Source organism: Aspergillus sclerotioniger (genome assembly GCF_003184525.1).
Source record: "Aspergillus sclerotioniger CBS 115572 chromosome Unknown BO94scaffold_18, whole genome shotgun sequence".
NCBI lineage: Eukaryota > Fungi > Ascomycota > Eurotiomycetes > Eurotiales > Aspergillaceae > Aspergillus > Aspergillus sclerotioniger.
This window is the reverse complement of record NW_020291008.1, coordinates 210,411-228,577: the sequence shown is the minus strand read 5'-3', so window position 1 is coordinate 228,577 and position 18,167 is coordinate 210,411. Positions and strand designations below refer to the sequence as shown.

The 18,167-nt window shown below is 53.9% G+C and overlaps 7 protein-coding genes across 7 annotated transcripts; 3 read left to right on the top strand and 4 right to left on the bottom strand.

Annotated features, from left to right (window-relative positions):
• Window positions 1-11: 11 nt before the first annotated feature.
• Window positions 12-3,117, bottom strand: BO94DRAFT_112752 (Zn(II)2Cys6 transcription factor). The gene is made up of 7 exons (XM_025605518.1): window positions 2,796-3,117; window positions 2,567-2,701; window positions 2,229-2,497; window positions 2,082-2,167; window positions 1,399-2,033; window positions 1,180-1,350; window positions 12-1,132 (listed from the first exon to the last, which is right to left on the bottom strand). Exons 1-7 carry the CDS (start codon window positions 2,882-2,884, stop codon window positions 112-114), a joined length of 2,406 nt encoding a protein of 801 aa, XP_025466179.1. The 5' UTR covers window positions 2,885-3,117; the 3' UTR covers window positions 12-111.
• Window positions 3,118-3,213: 96 nt separating this feature from the next.
• On the bottom strand, window positions 3,214-4,838 carry BO94DRAFT_536400 (putative proline utilization protein PrnX). The gene is made up of 2 exons (XM_025612011.1): window positions 4,617-4,838; window positions 3,214-4,541 (listed from the first exon to the last, which is right to left on the bottom strand). The coding sequence occupies exon 2, from the start codon at window positions 4,396-4,398 to the stop codon at window positions 3,352-3,354; it is 1,047 nt and encodes a 348-aa protein (XP_025466178.1). The 5' UTR covers window positions 4,399-4,541; window positions 4,617-4,838; the 3' UTR covers window positions 3,214-3,351.
• Window positions 4,839-4,840: 2 nt separating this feature from the next.
• Window positions 4,841-6,742, bottom strand: BO94DRAFT_625304 (proline dehydrogenase family protein). The gene is made up of 2 exons (XM_025617271.1): window positions 5,913-6,742; window positions 4,841-5,861 (listed from the first exon to the last, which is right to left on the bottom strand). Exons 1-2 carry the CDS (start codon window positions 6,500-6,502, stop codon window positions 5,012-5,014), a joined length of 1,440 nt encoding a protein of 479 aa, XP_025466177.1. The 5' UTR covers window positions 6,503-6,742; the 3' UTR covers window positions 4,841-5,011.
• Window positions 6,743-7,839: 1,097 nt separating this feature from the next.
• BO94DRAFT_536398 (proline-specific permease) lies at window positions 7,840-10,282 on the top strand. The gene is made up of 4 exons (XM_025612010.1): window positions 7,840-8,727; window positions 8,781-8,890; window positions 8,962-9,758; window positions 9,818-10,282. The coding sequence occupies exons 1-4, from the start codon at window positions 8,330-8,332 to the stop codon at window positions 10,178-10,180; spliced, it is 1,668 nt and encodes a 555-aa protein (XP_025466176.1). The 5' UTR covers window positions 7,840-8,329; the 3' UTR covers window positions 10,181-10,282.
• A 483-nt stretch (window positions 10,283-10,765) lies between these two features.
• prnC (delta-1-pyrroline-5-carboxylate dehydrogenase prnC) lies at window positions 10,766-13,095 on the top strand. The gene is made up of 4 exons (XM_025609244.1): window positions 10,766-11,065; window positions 11,125-11,232; window positions 11,293-11,654; window positions 11,708-13,095. Exons 1-4 carry the CDS (start codon window positions 10,928-10,930, stop codon window positions 12,834-12,836), a joined length of 1,737 nt encoding a protein of 578 aa, XP_025466175.1. The 5' UTR covers window positions 10,766-10,927; the 3' UTR covers window positions 12,837-13,095.
• Window positions 13,096-13,134: 39 nt separating this feature from the next.
• On the bottom strand, window positions 13,135-14,568 carry BO94DRAFT_112704 (sugar phosphate isomerase/epimerase family protein). The gene has a single exon (XM_025605517.1). The coding sequence runs from the start codon at window positions 14,312-14,314 to the stop codon at window positions 13,274-13,276; it is 1,041 nt and encodes a 346-aa protein (XP_025466174.1). The 5' UTR covers window positions 14,315-14,568; the 3' UTR covers window positions 13,135-13,273.
• A 254-nt stretch (window positions 14,569-14,822) lies between these two features.
• Window positions 14,823-17,949, top strand: BO94DRAFT_557568 (6-phosphogluconate dehydrogenase, decarboxylating; the record flags this gene model as incomplete). Its single annotated transcript, XM_025613935.1, has 4 exons — window positions 14,823-16,331; window positions 16,407-16,410; window positions 16,978-17,487; window positions 17,552-17,949. 4 exons carry the CDS (start codon window positions 14,823-14,825, stop codon window positions 17,947-17,949), a joined length of 2,421 nt encoding a protein of 806 aa, XP_025466173.1.
• Window positions 17,950-18,167: the final 218 nt, after the last annotated feature.

Below are 18,167 nucleotides of genomic sequence, written 5' to 3'. Positions count from 1 at the left end.
TATGCTGCCTAGGTATCTTGAAACGGATCCAGTGCACAGATAACGTATGAACAGACAAACGCGAAAGGTCAAACGGAAACGCTGAAAGAATATTAACCAGAGCTGAATACATTAATCATTCATGAAGTTCATCCACCGCGGCGTGTCAGCGCACCCGGGCTTCATCTCCCCAGATAGCGTTTGCTGGCCATCGGTCTCAAAGCAAGGGATAGCAGTGAACTCTCCCAGCTCTTGAGGCAGGTTTGAGACGAAGTGATCAAGCCCAAAATGAGGCATGTGCGATAGAGGATGCGAAACGGAGAATTCGGATGAGTCGGGGATGCTCGCGCTGGCCACGTCCGCTTCCACCTGGTCATTTGCGGTGGAAGCACCAGCCATTGGGGTGACGACAGGGGGAAGTCCGTTGCCGCTAGGATGATGATACTGTTCCTGGAAAGGTACAATTTCGGGAGAGATTGGCCCGGTTTTCCATAACATTTCCCAGTTCTTGAACCGATCATAGGCTGATTCGACGACACCGGTACTGCCTTGGGGTTGAGTCTGACTGTACTCTTCGAGACGACGAATCGCACGTTCCAGGGTCTCAATGACGCTCACTGCCGCCCGGGCAGAGCCGACACCCATGGACATGATCTTGATCAGCGCCATGCCCTTATCTAAGGCTTCGCCCAGCCGCTCTGTACGTTTGGTCAAACTTTGGGCCAGAATAACGAGCAGAGCGGCACGGCATGAGCTAAACTCGGTAAATGATGCGCGGGCTAGACCGGGCTCGTCGCGAAGCAGCCGACACAAATCAATAATCTCCAGAGCGGCTTCCACACAATCAGTGACCAGCGTTGACCGATTCTTGGCAAGACCCGACGGTGTCTTGAGCGGAGCGCCAGTGGCCGTGGTGACACTGACTGCCCTCATGCTGCTGAAGAGAAATGGCCGCCCAAGGAAGATGCGAGTCAGACAATAGTCGAGCTTCAGGTGCACATTGGAGCGGAAAAGCGGCCCGGCTGGGTTGAGATCCCTGCAATTGGTTTCTTCTGGCAACGTAGCCCACCAGTCGACTAGGTTTTTCCGCAGATTCAGTAGCCTTTCCAGACAATCCTGTTGCTGGTTCTTTCGGGACTTGCGAAGGATAGATCTACTGGCGTTAGCAGAGCTCCTGACTCACTTCGAAGAGATACACACATTTCATTTGCAACTTCTCCGAGTTTGAGTGTCAACTTGATGAGTGTCACCATGTTCGTATCGTTCGAAACATGTCCCGACGGCGTCAAGCCGGGAAAGTCAGTAGGAAATGGGGCATCCACGTCCGCATCTAACAAGGAGACTGGCCTTCCATGAAGAATGCTGACACGCCTGGAGATCGTAAGCATCGTGTGAGAGAATGATTCTCATCTGACTTACTTTTCTATCGTGTAAGCGGTCCAGAATACGCGATTCCGAGTCTCGATCATACGAGGTGATAGTCCCTCGCCAGTGTACTTCCGGTGCATGCCATTCTGAATGGCCATCTTTAGTGCCAGACCAAAGTATGTATAGCAGAGACCTGACGTATCAAGCGGCAGAAGATATGTTCCGATCAAAAGACAGGCCTGCACGCTTCGAACGGACGCGGTGGCAATAATATCTGGAAGCAACTTGGATGCGAACTGGTAAAACGTGAGACCAACGTCGTCCTCGGAAAAGTGATGGTCATCATCGAACGCCGAGTTGGATGAGAGACGGTTGACAGGGATAGACGATTCCATGTGCGCGAACTGGGTTCCGACAGCCAGAACCATTAGAATGGCGCAGACAGAGCCAGCGTCCTTGGAGGAAAGACTGGAAGGGTCCGTATAGCAGGTGTTGAGTTTGTCCCGCAACCAATCCTCTTCCACATAGAAGTTGTTCGTTTGGGCATATTTGAAGAAGATCTGGACCAGAAAGTCGGCGACAAAGCGAGGAGGAAGACAGGTGACAGATGTCGACACCAACGTCGACCCGGACTGCAGTTGGGTTGCCCGCCATCGTTCTTCGAACGGCTCTGTTTCGGTTGATGCCTATAACTCTGTCAGCGACAAAACTGTGGCTATTTGAGACCGTCTTACCTCCGGAGCTGCGGTCTGCATCCATTCGTCGATCTTCTGTCTGATTTTCATCGAGAAATTTAGATAAGAGAATTCTCCGGAGTATTCTGTCATCGAGTTAGATAGCCCGCACATGTAAAGCGCAATCCAAGCGAGGAAGAAGCATACGAGTGGTATTATCCGGCAAAGCCTTGATGGTAAAGTCTTCATCGTCGATAGCCAGATCTTCCAGATCCTCTCCATCCAGTTGCATCGAAGGGCTCTCCGTAGAACCAGAGGGGCGATGTTTAGGTGTCAGCTCCTCCGCCATCCTCCGGAGCGAGTAAATATCGAACGAGACATTAGGGACATAGTGTTGAATGATGCGTTCCATGTACCGGACACGTTCCGCCTCGGCCATATCATGTCGACTGAGAGCGGCCGTCCGTTCCAGAAGTCTAAGCCATCATGTATAAGCCTCCGCATCCTCCACTTTGTTATGGTGTTGATGGCGTGTGTCGACTTACGGGATAGACGACGATCGGGCGAGTTTCTCCGCATGATCGGGGTGAGTGAAGTTGCATTGCCGGCGATACCGGAGACATCGACGACAGGGTACACCTCCTTCGCATTTCTCCTTGACGCGACGACAGCCATCGCAGCTATGGCAGTCAATACCAGAGTCCAAGATCCCGAGCGATTCCGGGGAAGTTCTGAGGGGAGAATCAGGGAGAATCAGGGAGGAGGCAGGCTTACGCTCGCACGGCTCGTTTGCGGTTTTCGTCCGAAACGCGGGGTCGTTTCTGCTGGCCTAGACCAGCAGGGGTGGTTGGGCCCACATCCATGGCAGTTCGAGATCAGGGAGGCCGATGGAGAGGCAGGCGCATTGTAGGATTATGGCGAGGGCATCCGGAGGAGGAGCGGAGAGGGTCGATGAGAAGCGGTGGTTGCGGAGGACAAGAAAATTTGCCCGAGTTCGAGCGAAGGAGATCCTCCCTTTCCACTTTCCACTTCCACTGATAAGGACAAGATCAGGAGCGGCACGAGAGGCCGATCACCACTCCGGCCCATGGGGTTTGCCAGCTGGTTTCTGCCCGCGGAAATTAAGGCAAAAGTACGATTCGGTGGCATTTGCTGTCCCAGTGACGAGATCTTTGCAGGGCCTGGCCGTGCTCGCGTGACTTGACCCAGCCGTGCATGCATGGGGGACTTATCGCCCACCACCACCACAGCGCCGGAGATACGGAGTATATCACTAAAGTAACCACTAAGACGATCTATGTATCGTTCTACACATGGATATCCACTACTTCTAAAAGCCATCCACTTCGATCCCAATTGCTCGTTCCCGGCCAACCTCCAACAGCTTATTCCCGACCACCAAATCCATAATCCCCATTCCCACGCACTTGAACACCACATTACAACCCTCCGGCACCTCAATCGGCTCCTCCTTTCCTATTCCCCCAAACAATTCCCCAATCTCCACCAGCTGGTCCTCTTTCACCTCCGCCAGAATCAACTCCCCAGATTCCTCCAGGCACGCCTCCTTTGAGTCCACATAGATCTTACCGCCGCCCGACAGGAGCGTATCAGTGTCTACCTCCCGCATATGCGGTTTGTACGAGCCGATAAGGGAGATAAACCGAGGCTTGAACGGCTGGAGATACGTGGACGGGAAGTTTGGCTCTGTCGCGGGCGTACAGCTGAAAATCACATCGCACGAAGCCAGTTCGGTGCGAAGCATCTCCTCATAATCGGGAGTGTCTTCTTTGACCAAAGTAGAAAATGTCACGTTAGGATGACTCGATCGTAGATCGGCGATCACGTCTTTCTCTAGCTCTGCCATTCGCCGACGACCTCGGTTGATGAAAGTAATCTTCTTAATCTGATCGGGAGCCAGGAGGAGTGCTAGTCTGGCATGCCACTCTGCCTGTCTTCCCGAACCGAAGATCAAGATGTGTTCCTTTGGGATGGTTGCGCAGCGTAGGAATAGCGACATGATTGCCAAGGCGGTGCGGAAGGCCGTGATCTCCGCTGCGCTGAGGAGACCTTGCAGCTTGCCCTCCGGGGAGAAAATGTTGATCACTCCGATGATCCCGTTGGACTGGGAAGCAGTCACGATTTTGATGCCGGTGGTGACGGTGTTGGAAACAGGCATGAAGAGAGACAGGTTCTGTTCCTTGGTGACGATGGTGCTGCGGAGGGGTTGATGAATGAGTCGCTCCTGTCCAGACGATTCTGACTGAGATGATACGTTTTTCAGGGCCTCACAGAGGGTGTCGAGGAAGCCATGACACTGTGTCGGGGTCAACTCTCGCAGGATTTGGGCGACCGCGGGCTCGGGTAGAAGACGCATCGTCGATGTGGATTAATCACAGGATGGTGTGCAAATGATGTACACAAATGTGCGAAGGAGTAATTGAGACCATATGGCTATTAACAATCGTAAAATGGAGGAACGAAGAGAGAAGGCAATGGTCAACTACACTTGACTGTCCGCTGAACCGATTGTTAGGACGGAGTAGCCTTTATAGACCGTCTGGTGTCGGGCAGCGATGTCGGAGATAGGCTCACCTGCGGAAACCAGACCCGAATCGGACCGGAGATGCTAAGCAGTGGTAATTGACGGGATGGTCTGTTGGCTATCAAGGGGCACTTGAAATTGGAATCGTCTGGCGTCGCGATCGGAGGTTGGAGATGATAGGAAACGCGGGGTATCGAGGGGACGGATCTCTCTCTTGACATCACCGCCACACGCTAGGCGGATTGGCCTAGGCAATCTACGCAGAACCATAGGAACACCATGTAATTTTGAAATTCGTTATCATTAATGCGCCAACCTCGAATTGTTAACACCGTCTAGATGCAAGCAGACGCTCAGAGAATCAGTCTTCAGACCAAGATGCAAGTGCCCGATGATATCAAGAAAACCCGAAAACAGAACGCAAGACAAAGGTATCATAGTAGCATCAATTGCCCAGCCCAAACACCTGACGAACCCGGCGCTTCAGCTCCCCAAGCATGGCCTCCTGCGACTGCTTGGTACGTCCAACAGCTTCGGTGTTCTCCACGGCACGTCTCATCAAGAAACCCATGCATTCCTTGACGGTGCCCCAGGTCAGCAGCTTGTATACGTTCGGCGATTCCTGGGAGGCGGTGGAGTCCGCGCCCGGGAAGCCTTGCAAGAGCTCGCAGCTGACCTCGTCGGCCATACCCTGGAGTTGGGCGTAGCTGAGGTCAACCCCTTGCGACTCGGCCCGAGCAGCTTGCTGGAGACGGATAGCGTGGGCCTTGCGGACAGAATCCCGGTTGTGGGTGGCGATGATGACGTTGACAGGTGGTAGCTCGGTCTTGTGCACTTCAGAGGCAGACTTCAGCATAGAGTTGTAGCGGCGGGTCAGGAGGACCTCGACGACGCCGTCGTAGCATGCGTCAGTCTCCTCTTTCTCAGCCCAGATCAGATGGCGGGGCTCAGTCTTGAGGTAAGCACCCCGCACCAGCTTCACACCGAGGGTGTAGCCTTCCTGGCGAGCGACCTCAAGGTGCTTGGCAATGGTCGCCGGCGTAGAGCGGAGATAAGCCTGGTAGGTGTTGTAGAAGATAGCGCGACCAGGGGTCTTAGCATTGCAGTACTTCTGGTACTTCAAAGCCCACCCCTCGATTCCTGGCTGCACAGCCTGCTCCTCCGCATCAACGAGAAGTCGCACATTGCGCGAGATGGCCAAATCGCAGACTTTGGTGATGGCGTTGTCCATGAACTCCGAGGGCGCAGCCTGCTGCTGCAGGTAGTGGAGAACCTGAGTACCCATACCAGTGAACCTACTGCTGTTAGTGTATATTCCTACTGGATATCAAGGAGCAGAAACATACTTCAGAGCCACAAAGTCGCCTTCCTGGGCCATATCCACGGTCTGCAAGGTACCATCCAGCCACGTCTGGATCTCCGCCTGTGCGGCCTTCTCATCGCGGATATCAACATCACTCTCACCCACGAGGACTTCACGGGCATAGCCTAGCAGTACGCCGCGGTAACCCAGTTGCTTGATAGCCTGGATCGACCGCTGAACCTCGAGCTTGTTCTCGCCGGCGTTGAATTGCTTGTACAGAGTGTGCTTGACGACTGCATTCAAGAGAGGGTTCTTGGCCACATCCAACACGGGAGTCTTGGGGTGAGCGAGTGTCGAGAGAGCGAAGATGCATGGCTTGAGGAGGAGGGTCGAGGAGGACACGGACAGGATCACCAACGACCGCAAGACCGAGGAGATGGGGAGTTTGGCCAGCGGGGATCCTGAAGCATCCTTGGGCGACAGAGTCGCCTGTTGGAGGATGCTGCTGGTGGATGCAGGTGTGGAGGCGGCGGCAGAGGATTTTGGGTTGCTGGTGCGACTGACGTATCTGGCCGAAGAGTACGAAGAGGGAGCGCTAGATAGCGCCCGCATCGGACGGCGGGCGGCCTTCATTGTGATCGAGAAGATAGTGGCGAAGATAGAGAGATAGAGAAATGGGGGAGGCAAGGAGGGTTGGTGAGGGGATCTGTGGAGCGTGAACAAAGAAGGCTTCACGTCAAGATTATTATAGGGATAAGAACCTCTGTGAGAAGACCAAGGAGGGGAATTTGTCGAGGTATAAAATGCATCATGAAGATTAGAAGTATGGATAGTGGAGGATAGATGGGGGATGCCGTAGCCGGTGGAAACCGGGCGGGCCTGGCCTCAAAGCCGGTCGGGGCTTTCCCCCCTTTGCTGTCTATTGCTTGGACTAACTGACCCCGTGACGTTAGATAATGGAATCTGACTAGTAGTTGGTGACTGGAAGATTGTGCCGGTGGCGCTATAGCCCTTCCAGTCAATGGTTGCCAACTATAAATTCAGTGGCACCTGACCGGTCGAGAATGTAGATCTACGCGTGATCGCCCGCTACTGTACGCTTCGCCCGAGCTACCAGGCACCTGGGACTGGGATGGGGTGGACAGTAGAAAGTGTAAAACGCGAGTAGATAAAGTTGACTACGGAGTACTCCGTACTGGGAATTAAATTGACTACTGCCTGGTTCCTGGTCAAAAAGAATCCCGTGCAAGGAACCAACCCCTGTACCGTGTCCATGTTTCTACCTGTTCTCAGTCAGCAGCGTGTCCGGATCCGCGCTATCGATCTGGCGATAACCCTGATAACATCCAACGAGATCTTTGGCCACAACCGGGTGGCGGGCCGGTAGGTTTCCCCACCGGAGCTGCTGCCACCTTGACCGGCCCGGTCATACTGCTGCTGCTCCAGGCTGCTTCCACTCGCTTACCCTGCTGGATGAGCGCCGATATTCCGTACTCCGATGGGATGCCATCAGTGTGGCGTTGCTGATAACGATTTCTTGAGATGATTGGAAATGATCAGTCTCGCAATAATGATAGGGTCCCCCTTCCCTACGATGACATCACGGTTCGATGTGGCGACTCGAGGCGAACCAAAGCAGAAACCGCCAGGCACGGACTATGTTAATGCCTGATTGTTAAGGCTCTCAGGGACCGCTACTACTTACATAGTATACTTTCTCCGGGCTAGCGCTAGGCAGGTTCGAGCCGGACTCCACTGTGCTGCAGCCGGGGACTCAATCAGCGCGGTCCATTGCCGGTCCCGATGGGTCAAGCTTTTCAAACGAGCAAAGATGAACCAAGCCATTAGGTAACGCGATGGGCCCATCGCGAGGACTGCAGCTGTCACAGTTTCTGTTAGTCACAGAAACCTCCAGGTGGATAAAGCCGTTCTGGTCGCGCCCTCCAAGTCTAGAATGCCCACGCTTTTGCGGAGAACAACCCCGGATTTACATCGAATGCCACGAGGAACGGCGCCAAACCAATCTGACAGCTTAGGAGGAGCTCCATTGTCAATGAAAAGCGATATTTCGAGTATAGGCAAGCTCGATAACATGCTATCGCACCCTTGCCCCTGCCGCGTCGGAAGGTCTCCGCCTGTAAGGCAGACAGATAAGCAGAGAGCCAGTCACCAAACTTTTTTTTTCCATGTCCTAAGAAGAAAGGCCGCTCGTATGTAAACCCAACTCAGAGATAAGATGTTCAACTCCACAAATATGCTCTCTCAGCGCTTCTGGGCCAATGATAATGTCTTTCTGGCAAGCTTTACGCCATCGGCCCGTAGCTGCAACGCAACCCGTGTTGGACATGATAAGGATGCTGTCTGAGCCCCCCGGGGCGAGCATATAATACGTCCTGCACCAACCTCCGAGTTTGCCTGTACTGCTGCACTCCATCCTCGTGCTTGTCGTTCTCGATCAATATGGGTGCTCCGTCGTTAAAAGACCTCGAGGAGGCCAAAACCGAAGTGAAATCGCCAGAGATGTATGACTATGAGGACCCGCAAGCGCTGAAGGGCGAAATCCATGAAGGGCCTAACACGGAGACTCATCGTGGATTGTCTTCGCGGCAATTGCAGCTGATTGCCATCGGGGGTTGTATTGGGACGGGTCTCTTTGTAGGCTCCGGATCTACCTTGTCCACGGTGGGCCCAGCCCCGCTGTTCATGGGCTACTTTGCCATGTCATCGGTGGTGTGGTTTGTGATGAACGTGCTGGGCGAGATGACCACGTATCTGCCCATCAAGGGCATCTCGGTGCCTTATATTATTGGCCGTTACACGGAGCCCAGTATTGGATTCGCTGCCGGATATAACTACTGGTAAGCTTGGTTAACCTCATCTAGTCTTATCCACTGATCCTCAGATTTTGTAGGTACTCGTTTGCTATGTTACTCGCGAGTGAAGTTACGGCTGCCGGTATCATCATCCAGTACTGGACCACCTCCATCAATGTTGGGGTCTGGATTACGATCATCCTGCTCGGTATGTACTAAACGGTCCTGTCTACCAGATTGATGTCTCAACATACTCGGGTCTTATTTTGACAACCACAGTGATTTTGGTCCTCAATGTTGTCGCTGTGTCATGGTATGGAGAAGCTGAGTTCTGGTTTGCAACATTGAAGATCCTCGCCATTATTGGTCTGATCATCCTGGGAATTGTGCTCTTCTTTGGTGGAGGCCCCAACCATGACCGTCTGGGTTTCCGCTACTGGGACAATCCCGGCGCATTCAACCCTTACCTGGTAGCCGGGAGCACAGGTAGATTCCTTGATTTTTGGACGGCGTTCATCAAGTCCGGATTCTCCTTCATCTTCTCTCCCGAACTCATCACCACTGCTGCTGGTGAAGTCGAGGCCCCTCGTCGGAACATCCCCAAAGCTACCAACCGTTTCATCTATCGGGTGTTTACCTTCTACATCCTGGGGACCCTTGTCATTGGTGTCACCGTGGCCTACAACGACCCCCGTCTGATGTCTGCTGTTGCCAGCGGAAGCTCCACCGCTAGTGCCAGTCCTTTCGTCATTGCTATCCAGAACGCTGGTATCTCTGGACTCAACCATGTGGTCAACGCTGCCATCCTGATCTCCGCCTGGTCTTCGGGTAATGCGTGGTTGTTCGCTGGTTCTCGGACGCTGTACTCGCTCGCCTGTGGTGGCCATGCTCCGAAGATCTTCAGCCGGTGCAACCGCAACGGTGTACCCTACTACGCTGTTCTTATCACCTGGGCGGTTGGTTTGCTATCCTTCTTGAACCTATCCGACTCTGGTGCAAATGTCTTCTACTGGTTCACCAACATCACCACGGTGGGAGGGTTTATCAACTGGGTCTTGGTCGGCATCGCTTATCTGGTAAGTCCTCTAGTACTGATCGTCGGCCTTCTAGAGACAGGGACTAATTTGGACTACAGCGATTCCGCAAAGCAATGAACTACCACGGCCTACTGGACAGCCTGTCTTTCAGGACCCCTTTTCAGCCATATGGAACCTACTATGTCATTGTCATCGTGAGCCTCCTGACCATCACAAACGGGTACGCGATCTTCTTCCCCGGACAGTTTACCGCCGCCGGCTTCCTGGTGTCGTACATTGTGGTGGCCATTTTCTTGGCCCTCTATGTGGGCCACAAGATCTGGTACCGAACCCCATGGCTCACGAAGGTGTCTGAAATTGATGTCTTCACGGGTAAGGAGGAAATTGATCGACTCTGCGAGAATGACTTCGAGCGGGAGCCCCGGAATTGGGTGGAACGTGTGTGGTGGTGGGTTGCTTGAGTAGCCTTCTAGACACTTGGTAGTGATTGGAGATAGGCGAGAGTCGGGCGACACCTCTGTACATAGTTATTTCAATCGCCTATAATTAGAGTTGTGACTGCTTTGCATAATTGTACGGAGTAGTACATAGTTGTCCCTTGGGTTGGACTACTGTAGGGCGATGGGGCGAACTGCGGGGGGATCCGCCGTGGATGCGGGGACATCAGCACCGACTTAAATCAGGACAATCAAGTATCAAGCGCCAGTATGTATCAAACAAAAAATGTTGGTAAGTAGTAGGCTAGTAGCAAAGTAAATACGTTCTTGTTAGTCATGGATTGCCCGAATATCCAGCTGCTATCGCGTACCTAATGGAATAATGAACAGGAAGGCAGCCGGCAGGCAGAGTCCGGCCCGGTTGGCAGCGGGTCCACCCGGAACCCTGCCGGCGGCACAGATACAGTCAACTACTGCTAGATAGGTTACTAGTGAAGCTAGGAGGAGTGAGAGGCATGGTCCCCGGTACTGATTGAGTCTCTCCGATAAGCCACTCCCCTGATTGGCATTCCATTGCCCGGTCCCTACTCCGTAACCCCTTTCATCCAAGGATCCTGACCGCCATCGACCCAGGGCCGGCAGTAACCGGGCCTCTTATATGCTCCGAGCTTCCCCGCGTCCGCCGCACTTTCTCCTCACCTTGTCTTTTACCTCTCTCATTCGGATTCAGTCCTCGTCCAGTTGCTAGAACTCGGAAGGGCATAATTCATAATGCAGTCCTCTTTGCTTCTGCGTTCCCGGGGCCTCTCCCTGGCCAAATGCCCCTCCCTCAGCATTGCCCGCACGAGCGCTCGTGCTATGGGCTCTTACGCCACCTTCAAGGTTCCTCGCATTGACAACGAGCCTAACGTGAGTAAAACTATTGAATCGAATTCAACTCCCTGTTAAAATCGCTAATCCATCCGCAGAAACACTACGCCCCCGGATCTCCCGACCGCCGCGCCCTCGAGGAGGCCCTCGCCAGAACCAAGCAGAGCTCTCCCCTCACGGTGCCTTTGGTGATCGCTGGAAAGGAGGTCAGTGGCAGATAATACCACGTTTGCGATTGCGATCGGAATCGTTCTAACCCAACCCAGATCAAGAGCTCCCAGACCGAAACCCAGAGCAACCCCGCCTCCCATGCCCCCGTGGCCACCTACTCCAACGCCTCCACAGCCGACGTCCAGGCCGCCATCGACGCTGCCCTTGCGGCTCGCAAGTCGTGGGCATCCACTTCCTTCGCCGACCGGGCCAGTATCTTCCTCAAGGCGGCCGACCTGATCGCGACCAAATACCGCTATGACATCATGGCGCTGACCATGCACGGTCAGGGCAAGAATGCCTGGCAGGCCGAGATTGACTCCGCTGCTGAGTTGTGCGATTTCTTCCGCTTCGGTGTCAAGTACGCCGAGGAGCTGTATGCTCAGCAGCCCGTTCACCATGCCCCTGGCGTGTGGAAGTGAGTGACGCACCTGATTTTTCATCGAACAGCCCAGTACTAACCTAGACCAGCCGTGTTGAATACCGCCCTCTGGAAGGTTTCGTCTACGCCATCAGTCCCTTCAACTTCACTGCCATTGGTGGTAACCTGGCTGGTGCCCCCGCCCTGATGGGTAACGTTGTCGTCTGGAAGCCTTCTCCTTCCGCTATTGCCTCCAACTGGCTCGTCCACCAGATCCTCCTCGAAGCCGGTCTGCCCAAGGACGTCATCCAGTTCGTCCCCGGAGACGCCGCAGAGGTGACCAACACCGTGCTCAACCACCGCGAGTTCGCTGCCCTTCACTTCACCGGCAGCACCTCCGTGTTCCGCAGCCTCTACGGCCAGATCGCCAACGGCGTCGCCGAGGGCAAGTACCGCAGCTACCCCCGCATCGTCGGTGAGACCGGTGGCAAGAACTTCCACCTTATCCACAAGTCGGCCGATGTCCGCAACGCCGCTGTCCAGACCGTCCGCGGTGCCTTCGAGTTCCAGGGCCAGAAGTGCAGTGCCACCTCCCGCGCCTACGTCGCCGCCTCCATTGCCGATGAGTTCGTCGAGCAGATCGTGGCCGAGACCAAGAACATCAAGGTTGGCGAGCCTACCGACTTCACCAACTTCTGCGGTCCCGTCATCCACGAGGGCTCCTTCAGCAAGCTGGCCAACGTGATCGACGAGGCTAAGAACGACCCCGAGCTGGAGCTTCTAGTCGGCGGTACCTACGACTCCTCCAAGGGCTGGTACATTCAGCCCACCATCTACCGCACCACCAACCCCGACCACCCTCTCCTCTCCCGCGAGCTGTTCGGACCCGTCCTGGTCATCCACTCCTACAACGATGCCACCGAGGCCGACTTCGCCAAGATCTGCAAGAAGGTCGACCAGACCGGTGACTACGGTCTGACCGGCTCCATCTTCGCTAAGGACCGCGAGGTCCTCCGCACTGCCGACGACGCCCTCCGCAACTCCGCCGGTAACTTCTACATCAACTGCAAGAGCACCGGTGCCGTCGTCGGCCAGCAGCCCTTCGGCGGTGCCCGTGCCAGCGGTACCAACGACAAGGCCGGCAGCGGCAACCTTCTGTCCCGGTTTGTCAGCCTTCGCTCGATCAAGGAGGAGTTTGTCCCCACCTACAAGGTCCCTTACCCCAGCAACGACGCCTAAGCGTCAGCCTACACCGCTGATGAGAGATGTGTTTTCGACTTGGCATTATTCCCCATCCGTTTTATATCATGATGCATATCTGGCGTTTGATGGTTCGGCGAAAAGTTCGCGCCCGGGCTTGTTATTTGTATGATTAGTTTCCAATATATCCATGTTGTCCCACCGGAAAATATTTCCCAATCTACGTACCTATTTGAGCAAGTTGATCGTTATGCGGCCGACCAGCACTTATCTAACCAGAGAGAGTGCTCCACCTTAGTTGAATCTACTGTTGATCTTCTATCTAGGCTACGGTGTAAGGACACCAAAAAAACATCATACGTAAATTGGAGTGGGTCCCTGTCAAAAGGCGATGTCCATAACCTAAACCAGAGTAATGAATACGAAACAATGACTTGCTGGCATAGCCACATGCATTATATAACAGCACTGACAACTTAGGCAGCTGCACAATTTTCCAGAAATTTCTTCGCGCTCGCCATTGCGAGCTTCGCATATGGCTCCATCTCACTCGGCTCTTCCTTGCCCGTCTTGCCCCCATCAAAGATCTCCATGGAGAACCAGCCCCGGAACCCGGTCTTCAGGACGGCCCGCCCCATCTCCTCGATAGGCAAATACCCGCCGCGATATGGCATGGGTCGGAAACTGTGGCTCCATCGGGCGCGGGGCCTTGCGCTGTCGATGTCCTTGTTTTTGAATGGCGAGAGGGGTTTATAGGCGTCTGATACTTGGAGAAGGTAGATTTTGTCTGCGGGGATGGTGCGTGCTAGCTCGTCTAAGCTGGTGTTGTATTGTTGGGTGAGTTGTTCGGTGGTGAGGGATGAGTCCTCGATATGACCGGATGAGGTGGTGGGATCACCGAATTCGGAGCCGGCTGTTTGGAATGTATCCAGACAGAGACCAATGTTTGGGCGGTCGACAGCGCGGACGATTTCCCAGACTTGTTTCCAGGTCGGAGCGTGGGAGGACCAGCACCAGTTTTCGTATGCGATGCGTTGGTTGCGTGTTCCGAGGAGGTCGGCAAGTTCGCGCAGGTCGGTTATGATATCTTCTTGGGAGGTAGTGAGTTTGTCGTTGGGGGCGTCGGTTGAGCCGACTTGAAGCAGGTCGGTCCCTACCGCGGTCATGATCTCGCTCCATCCGTTGGCTCGCTTGAAGGCGTCTTCTCGCTCCTTGGATCCTCGTGGCCAGCCCTCAAAGTTGGCAAAGGGTTGCAGCATCATGACTTTGAGATTGTGGGTGTCGCAGAGTTGGCGGATTTTCTTTGCGACTTTGACAAGCTCGGGATAGTTGTCTGGGGCGACATCATGGCCATTGAGGCTGGCGGCGTATGAAAGGATGTCAGGAAAGGCGAGTTCAACTGCGGTGAAACCTGCGTTGCTGAGAGCAGACAGCTTCTCTGGGAGAGGGGATGAGGGAGAGCCGATGGAACAGGTTGCGTAGGAGAAGGGAACTTGATCGATCCCTGAGATAGACATAATTACTGTCTCTTGGTCGTTGTGGTGGTGTTTGTTGTATGCGGGTTTAAAATCGAGTCAGATAAAATACAGGCAAACTGGTTAAATCAACAGGAGCAGATCAGATGAAGATAAAAATAGTCTGGATCCGAGGTACTGCTGGATGAATGTTGCGGAATTGAGTTTGGATGCTTCGATCAGGATGATGTAACCGCAGGCCGTTGCAGGTTAGGGCTTCCGGCGCATCCACGATAAGAAAGTCACTCTAAACACTGCCCGAACGATGATGTGAGTAATAATAATTGCTATAGAACACCAGTTGGACGTTCTGGAAGTGCAACAACACGGCGAGTCTGGCATGACGTCCGGCTGGGTAACCGCCATGATGTAACCGCTGCGTAGTTGTTCCTGGCCGCATCTCGCCACAGCCTCCGTTTAAGAAGTTCAACATCGGTAGGTTGTCGATTCCATTCTCATCTGTAATTAATGTTAATTATTTTGTCACTTACAGTGATCGCGGTACGACATCATGCCATCCCAAAATGACCGATCCCACTCCTTCAAGCGTATCGGCATCGTGGGTGCCGGTAACATGGGCTCCATGATGAGCCTTGCCTTTACGGAACTCGGACTCGATGTGTCAATCTGGGACGCTAAACGAGAAAACATCGACGGGATAAAGAAATGGTGCGACGAAGGAAAATTCAAAGGAAAGGGCAAGGTTGAAGGCTTCTACGAGATCGACAAGTTCACCAAGAGTTTGGAGGGCCAAGGGGAGCGAAAACTATTTATCTTTTCCATCACTCATGGCGATCCCGCGGACTCCGTTTTGGACATGATCAAGGACGATCTCAAAAAAGGCGACATCATCCTTGACGGCGGAAATGAGAACTACCGGCGAACCGAGCAACGGCAGAAGAGATGCAAAGACCTAGGTGTCAGTTGGATCGGCATGGGCGTTTCTGGTGGATACCAGTCGGCACGCCACGGACCGAGTTTATCGCCCGGAGGGGACCCCGAGGCATTGGAGCTCGTCCTACCGTTACTGGAACAATATGCGGCCAAAGACGAAAAGACCGGCCTCCCGTGTGTGACCAACGTTGGACCCGCAGGCTCGGGTCATTTTGTGAAAATGGTTCATAACGGCATCGAGGGTGGCATGCTATCCACAACTGCTGAGGCGTGGGCCATCCTTCATTACGGGCTGGGATTGAAGTACGAAGAAATCGCGGATATCTTTGAAGACTGGAACAAGAAAGGCGAGTTGCGGAAAAACTTCCTTCTCGACATTGGTGTGCAAATCCTGCGCACGAAAAAGACTCCCCAGGGTGACCAGAATGGCGAAGGCGCTAGCCAAGATGACGGTTACGTGCTAAATGACGTGCTTGACAAAGTGGTACAGGATGATGATGACACCGAAGGGACCCCGTACTGGTCGGTCATGGAAACCGCAAACCGACATGTTGCCGGTCCTACTCTCGCCACAGCTCATTATATGCGCATTGCCAGTGGAAACCGTGCGGAAAGACTGAAGGTCGCCCAGAAGCTCAACATCCCCGATCCCAAGCCAATCGAAGTCAAGGATCGCAAGGATTTTGTTGAGAAACTGCGTCGCGCCGTCTACTGCTCTTTCTTGGCTTCCTTCTGCCAAGGCCTGGAGCTGATCGCCCGCGCTTCCAAGGATGAGGGATGGAACGTTGATCTCAGCAAGTGTATCCAGATCTGGCGTGGCGGGTGCATCATCCAGTCCGAAGCCATCGCCGACCTTTTGCAGCCAGCGATGAAAGTGGATTTGACCAATATGAAGTTTGTGGATGAAATTGCCCGGGAATTGCACAAGGAGTGGGATGCATTGAAGGAGATTGTGCTTGCAGCAACGGTGGCTGACCAGTACATACCCGCCATTTCTGCCACATTAGAGTATCTGAAGTATGAAGGAGGAACGATGCTGCCCACCAAGTTCATGGAGGCGCAGATGGACCTGTTTGGAGCCCATGCCTACTACAAACCGGGAGTTCCTGGGGAGGACCCTGGACCGGTGAAAAAGGGGCCCCACCACTATGAGTGGCGCCCAGCCTAGATGCCTGGGAGTGTTTGTAATCATTGGATTTAGAGACGTCTTGTGGAGGCATTGAGTGAAATCACATGTTCAAGATACTTATGTAGCATCGGATGGATGCTGTTCTAATCGGAGACTTTCATGTAGAAATGTGTCTGTCGCTAGGTGTGCGTATGAAGGTGTATCAATCGTATTGAGTATTGTTTCCTCTCAAAAATAATCAGAAGAAGAAATGGGATGATACTGGTGGTGATCAAGGGAGGGAACGAAGTAAAGTGAGAGAGAGGGAAGGTGAAAGAGGGAAGGATGAGGAAGACGAAGACGAGTGGATGCCTGAGGACACGGCACGTGGGGCCCGATAAGATGCGGATTACCGGATTGGGCAATGACCCCGCCATGCCTGGAAGATTTGCGAGATGATTCTCGCTTTTCCCCTCCGCGCATGTTCTCCTTCTCTCCCCTGCGTCGTCTACTATCCACCCTCCCCTCCAGGCCCCTCCGGAGAATCGTGTCTGCAAAGCAACTAGCTCTAAAAATGGCTGCCCTTCCCTCCACCTACGACGGTAAGTCCGCTAAATTCTCTCAGGACTATCACAGACTGATCCTCTGTCTTTCCATGGTGCAGGACCCGTCCGTATCGCCGTCATTGGCGGTACTGGTCTGAGTGAGCTTCCCGGCTTCACCCAGGTTGCCTCGCTGAACGTCTCGACTCCCTGGGGCAACCCCTCCTCCCCCATCACCATCTTGCACCACCAGTGCTCTCACAACCAGCAGACCGTTGCTGTTGCTTTCCTGAGCCGTCACGGTCTGCACCACCAGATTGCTCCCCACGAGGTTCCCGCCCGCGCCAACATCGCTGCCCTGCGCTCCATCGGTGTCCGTACCATCATCGCTTTCTCTGCCGTCGGCAGCTTGCAGGAGGAGATCAAGCCCCGCGATTTCGTCGTTCCCGACCAGGTCATCGATCGCACCAAGGGAATTCGCCCTTTCACCTTCTTCGAGGGAGGCGTTGTTGCCCACGTTCCTTTCGGAGACCCCTTCGATGAGGGTGTCGCCAAGGTGGTTAGGGCCTGTGGACACAGCTTGGAGGGTGAGGGTGTGGTGCTGCACGACCGCGGTACTCTGATCTGCATGGGTAGGTGATCCGATCGCGGGCTGTCGGCTTAAATATCACATTTACTGACCGGATTGATTCACAGAGGGTCCTCAATTCTCCACCCGCGCCGAGAGCAAGCTCTACCGCTCTTGGGGTGGCAGCGTCATCAACATGTCGTGCCTGCCCGAGGCCAAGCTGGCTCGGGAGGCTGAGATCGCCTACCAGATGATCTGCATGTCCACCGACTACGACTGCTGGCACGAGTCGACCGCGGACGTGACCGTGGAGATGGTGATGGGCAACATGAAGGCCAACGCCATCAATGCCAAGCGCTTCGTGACCGCCGTTCTGGACGAGCTGGCTGCCAACCAGAACTCGGAGCTGGTCCAGGCCAAGCACATCGAAGGGTCCATCAAGTTTGGCCTCAGCACTGCCCAGCCCAACTGGAGCCCTGAGTCTCGGGAGAAGATGAACTGGCTGTTCCCTGGCTACTTCAACTAGGGTGCTGATTTACATAAGAGTTATGTTACGAGACTAGAATAGATGGCCATGGTCACTCATGAAATAACGAAGTGCATTATGCTGAATGGTATATAGACAATCATACTGTTCTTGTTTCACGTATGTAACAACTGTGTAATGCTCTCATTCACTGCAGTCAGTAATTTCATAATGCAGCATGTTGCTTAGGGGATGGTCAAGAGAATTCACAGTGCATG

Bases quoted from the DNA above. Each gene is read 5' to 3' on its own strand.
- BO94DRAFT_112752 (XM_025605518.1), bottom strand. From the start codon at position 2,884: ATGGATGTGGGCCCAACCACCCCTGCTGGTCTAGGCCAGCAGAAACGA. The intron at 2,168-2,228 runs GTATGCTTCTTC...ACTCGATGACAG, and splicing joins TTTGCCGGATAATACCACTC to AATACTCCGGAGAATTCTCT. The intron at 1,133-1,179 runs GTGTGTATCTCT...TAACGCCAGTAG, and splicing joins GGAGAAGTTGCAAATGAAAT to ATCTATCCTTCGCAAGTCCC.
- BO94DRAFT_536400 (XM_025612011.1), bottom strand. From the start codon at position 4,398: ATGCGTCTTCTACCCGAGCCCGCGGTCGCCCAAATCCTGCGAGAGTTG.
- BO94DRAFT_625304 (XM_025617271.1), bottom strand. From the start codon at position 6,502: ATGAAGGCCGCCCGCCGTCCGATGCGGGCGCTATCTAGCGCTCCCTCT. The intron at 5,862-5,912 runs GTATGTTTCTGC...TAACAGCAGTAG, and splicing joins GGCGACTTTGTGGCTCTGAA to GTTCACTGGTATGGGTACTC.
- BO94DRAFT_536398 (XM_025612010.1), top strand. From the start codon at position 8,330: ATGGGTGCTCCGTCGTTAAAAGACCTCGAGGAGGCCAAAACCGAAGTG. The intron at 8,728-8,780 runs GTAAGCTTGGTT...CAGATTTTGTAG, and splicing joins GCTGCCGGATATAACTACTG to GTACTCGTTTGCTATGTTAC. The intron at 8,891-8,961 runs GTATGTACTAAA...TGACAACCACAG, and splicing joins GATTACGATCATCCTGCTCG to TGATTTTGGTCCTCAATGTT.
- prnC (XM_025609244.1), top strand. From the start codon at position 10,928: ATGCAGTCCTCTTTGCTTCTGCGTTCCCGGGGCCTCTCCCTGGCCAAA. The intron at 11,066-11,124 runs GTGAGTAAAACT...ATCCATCCGCAG, and splicing joins GCATTGACAACGAGCCTAAC to AAACACTACGCCCCCGGATC. The intron at 11,655-11,707 runs GTGAGTGACGCA...AACCTAGACCAG, and splicing joins CATGCCCCTGGCGTGTGGAA to CCGTGTTGAATACCGCCCTC.
- BO94DRAFT_112704 (XM_025605517.1), bottom strand. From the start codon at position 14,314: ATGTCTATCTCAGGGATCGATCAAGTTCCCTTCTCCTACGCAACCTGT.